Genomic DNA, 4399 nt, shown 5'->3' with positions numbered 1-4399 from the left:
AATAGTGGAGAGAATAAATCCCTATCCCACTTATCCACAAGTAATGCACAAATCCCACCTTCATGAGCAACTAAAGGACCTCTCTTCTTAGAGAAGAAAGAGATGCCTAAGCTCTGATACCAATGTGAGTAGATTTGCCCAATTCTCTAATAACTTTGCATAAAAAATAAAGAAAACTAGCAGAAATCATTTAGAAAATCCTTAGAAAATGAGACTTATGTGCATGGGGATCATCCGAACCATTATACTTCGATGCCATACATTTTGCAATTTGAGAAGGATGCAATGGTCTTGGCTCAGGAACAAACCTTCTCATTCCAGGGGCAGCCATAGATGGTTCCTCCCTCATCATAGGTGTTGGAGCTTTATGCACAACTCTATGTTCCTCTCTTATAGGGGCATCTGGCGTTGCTCGCTCTATTGGGTGTGGTATTGATGACCTTGTAACGACCGTATAACCACCTCTTATCATCGAAGGTCTTGGCTGGAAGCTCGCTCTTGCTCGCTCTTGCTCCAGGATCTGAAGCCTTTGGTGCTATTGACCTTGTTACTTGTGCTTCTTCTACCTGACTAGGAATTCTAGTTACCCTGTCCATGAAGCTTACTTCTTCTTTGGCAGGCAGCTGAGCAGATATTTGGTCTAAATATATGACAGAAAAAGGTTCTCCCATATAGGTTAGCTTTTCCATGTCTTTCAATCGAGCATGTCTATATTCGTGACCATTAGCATCGACCAATATATGTCTAGTTTGGGTCTCAAACTGATAGGCATACATGTACATCCTCTTAGGATCCATTAATTCTCGTGGATGCAGATCTTCCCTCATGTAGTATGTGGATGCGTCTAGACTAGCCAAACGGTATAACCCAAACCTTGGATTGTCCACCACAATTCTGTCTACTTCTTTGATAGAAATGAACTTGACTTTGATGTCATTTTCCAAAGGTGGTCTCTCCAAACCCTCATCTACTTTTTCTTTGGTCTCTATCATTCCCATGGGGTCAACTATAGTCGGAAAGGATGTTGTGATGTAAGCAATTCCCTTGTCATCAAAGTAATAGTCCTCTCTAAAATACACTTCAACTTGTTTCACAAAATCATTCTTTCCCAAGTCTTCTTGCACATAGTGTTGATTGTTACTATCTAAGTAAATATGTGCCCCCATTTAGTTGGTATAGGCATACTGCAATAGCATCCTCCATCTTTATTCGTGAGATCTAGATGTGCCAATGGGCCCCATCTTTCCATGCAAGTCCATGCTCGGAATTTTCTCCATAGAATAGGAATAGTTAATTTCAGACGAGGTGTCTGAAATAACTTCCTCTTGAATCACTGTCAAGTGTTCAATCTTTGCTTGAATGACACTTTCTTCTGTAGACACCTAACTTACTTGGTCTCTAGACAAGTTTCCCCCTGACCTTAAGTACATGAACAAGTATAATTACAGAAACCCAACCTGTTACCTGAATTCCTGTTGGTATACTGCTTTTAACCTTCAATCCTCAGCTTAACGCAATTGCTTGACTCCTTATCTGTAAAGAATCAATTCAACCACTATACAGCTTACGGAGTTTAGTCAGTAATCTTTTGCAAGTATCTGGACTGACTTGTCCAAATCACTGTGTTATATACACTTCTAGAGTCTTGTGAGTCTAACTATACTCAAACACTGCATGCAATAGTACAAAAAATTCCTGCCACTTAGACAGCTGAAACTCCTAGTTTGAACAACTCTAGATGTCTAAATAGCTTCTTTTGGTAGTTTCAGAGTATCAAATGAGAAGTGTTTTGGTTGTCCCAAGTTCTATGTATGCAGCTTCTTTTGTTAGGTGATCTCTGTGCTTCTAAACCCTAGATATGTACACACTTCAAGTCTCAAGTGATTTTGAAAAATTTTGTACAGTTTCAAGAAAAAATCGCGATTTGTTAACAAAAAATGCCCACTTCAAATATGCTATCTATGGGTCCTACGTCCAATTTTAATTCTGACTTGATACTTGCTTTCTGTGCATGTGGTTCTCATATGAGCCCTTGTCCCCTTTTTCTGCCGTGAACCCTTGACGTCCACGTAGTCACAGATCCTGTAGCAGCAGCTTGCCATGTGTTCCCCCGATCTCTTTGATGCCTACTTGAGGCGCGCAGACGTTGATCGCGATGGCCGCATTAGCGAAGAGGATGCCGTCTCCTTCTTGCAGGGAGCCAACCTTCATCGCGAGGTCATCGCCAAGGTATTTTCTTTCCTATTCCGCTAGGATCTGATTTCTGATCCTCCACAGTCATAGTCATACGGTAGGACGCAGTATTATACTTGCTGGTTTGAAATTCAGTTGTGGCAGAATTTTTATGCTTTGATAGAAAAATCCGTTTGCATTTTGATAATCATTCAGAACGGATGTGTTATTTTCTCGGGATGCATGCAAATTGATAGAAGCGAAGTGCAGGCACTTAAAATGATGCTCTCTCTTTGCAATATGATCATCACTCAGCAAGGATGACTCGCTTTGGTATTTTTTTCTGGATGCATGCAAGGCGATGGGTGTGCAGGCACATAAATAATGCTTCCTTGTCTGCTTGGCTGATATTGTCAACACGTCTCTAATCTTTATCATTTGGCCACACGAATGTGTGCACATTGACGTGCAATAACACAGACAAAGCTCAACCCATCACATAGTGGCAATGAGGTTTCCTCACTCAGATCAATCCTGTAGTGCACCTTTGTAGAGCATGTTACAGGCATGAATATGGTAAAGTTTGCTCCATTTCAGCTATCTTATTTGGTTACATCAACAAGCACCCAATAATGCACTTGATATAACAACCAGTCATTTATTCAGAATGTTGCACAAATAGCTGGCTGCTGGAATGCACCAAGCATTATTGAACAGATATGAATTTGGCTTGTGCGCTGTTTGTTCAAACTTATTACCTTGCTCCTCATGGCATGGGTCTTTCTTGCTTACTACTCAGTGTCTCATGTATACCACAGATTTGGCAGTATGCAGATAAAGGGCAAAGGAGATATATTTCTCGGGCTGAATTTTACAAGGCACTGCAGCTTGTGACAGTCGCACAAAGTGGAAGGGAGCTCACCCCCACTCTTGTGAACAAAGCATTGAGTGAACCCACTGTATCAAAAATTCCTGCCCCGCAAATCCAATTGGCACCAATTTTTACCTCAGCAAGCCCGCAAGCAGGTGGATCAGGAAGCCCTGTTTGGCCCCCAACTGTTCCAACACAACAACCGTATCCAGTTGTTTCTTTACCACAAGGACTCAGACCAACCATGTCCACACCAGTACCTAGAGCTTCAATACCATCATCACCTTCTTCCACATCAGGAATTGTTTCATCTGATTGGCCAACTAAGAAGTCATCATCTTGGCCGGGTCCAGGTTCTATCAACAACCCCACTGGCCAGCATTCCCAGACAAGGGCAGTTCTTCCAAACCAAGGTTTTCAAGGTGGCTCACTTACAGGAATTAAACCTGGTGCTTCTCCTAAGGCAACAGTGGACCCCAATCTTTTTGAAGGGGATGTCTTCACAGCAGTGCCCGTTAAGCCACAAGTTCCACAGCACAGTTTGACAATGCCCAATCAGATACCTCCACCAAGGGCACTGCAAACAGCTGGTCAACCAGACATAGCCTCACTTGAAGTCATTTCTACACCTTCTACACCAACAACATCATCAAGATAGTCCCAAGGAGGAGCAGGTCAAGCAGAACATGAGTTTACAGCTCCTGCTGTAGTAGATGGAACGAAAACATGGCCTAAAATGAATGTTGCCAATGTGCATCGCTATACCAAAATCTTTTCTGAAGTGGATACAAATAAAATCAATGGTAAAATCCGTGCTTTTCCCAGATTTATTTGTCTTGTGACTATGGTACTTTCATGCTTTATTGATAAGACTAGCATACAATTTAATTTGATTACAGATACATCAGATGATAGCATGGATAGTCTTGACTATCCACAAGATGAAGAAGCCCTATCACAAAATTTTGAAGAAATGGCTTGGGAGCCATCTGATGAAGACGAAAAAGTGTGTTCGGATCCCATGCTCCCCACGTCCCCTACTAAGTTGAATTTCTCCAAGGTGTACCCTGTAGGGTTTGTAGATGGCTCTTCTTTTGTTGCAATACCTTCAGATCTGAAAGTAGATGATAACAGCCCGTCTAAGATTCTAAGTATGAAGCCAAAGATACTTGACATAGCAGTCAGCTCTACAGTCAGATTAAGGATTCGCTGCAAGGATGGATCTACAGTCAAAACGTCGTACGCAATAGGGTTTTCAGCATCGCCCACTTTAATTGTGTCAGCAAGGCATGTTGTTGACAAGGAAGGCGAGATTGAAATCAAGGTATGCAGAGGAATGGTAGTAATGTCTAGCTT

At 41.9% G+C, this 4399-nt stretch overlaps 1 protein-coding gene across 1 annotated transcript; it reads left to right on the top strand.

Moving 5' to 3' along the window:
• The first annotated feature begins 2100 nt into the window (after positions 1–2100).
• Positions 2101–4198, top strand: LOC147899762 (uncharacterized). The gene is made up of 3 exons (XM_087377798.1): positions 2101–2229; positions 2991–3846; positions 3943–4198. Exons 1-2 carry the CDS (start codon positions 2101–2103, stop codon positions 3699–3701), a joined length of 840 nt encoding a protein of 279 aa, XP_087233924.1. The 3' UTR covers positions 3702–3846; positions 3943–4198.
• Positions 4199–4399: the final 201 nt, after the last annotated feature.

This window comes from Dipteris shenzhenensis, chromosome 8 (assembly GCF_047967505.1).
Source record: "Dipteris shenzhenensis isolate YYH24624 ecotype China chromosome 8, Dip_SZ_1.0, whole genome shotgun sequence".
NCBI lineage: Eukaryota > Viridiplantae > Streptophyta > Polypodiopsida > Gleicheniales > Dipteridaceae > Dipteris > Dipteris shenzhenensis.
This window is presented reverse-complemented; position numbering and strand designations above follow the sequence as displayed.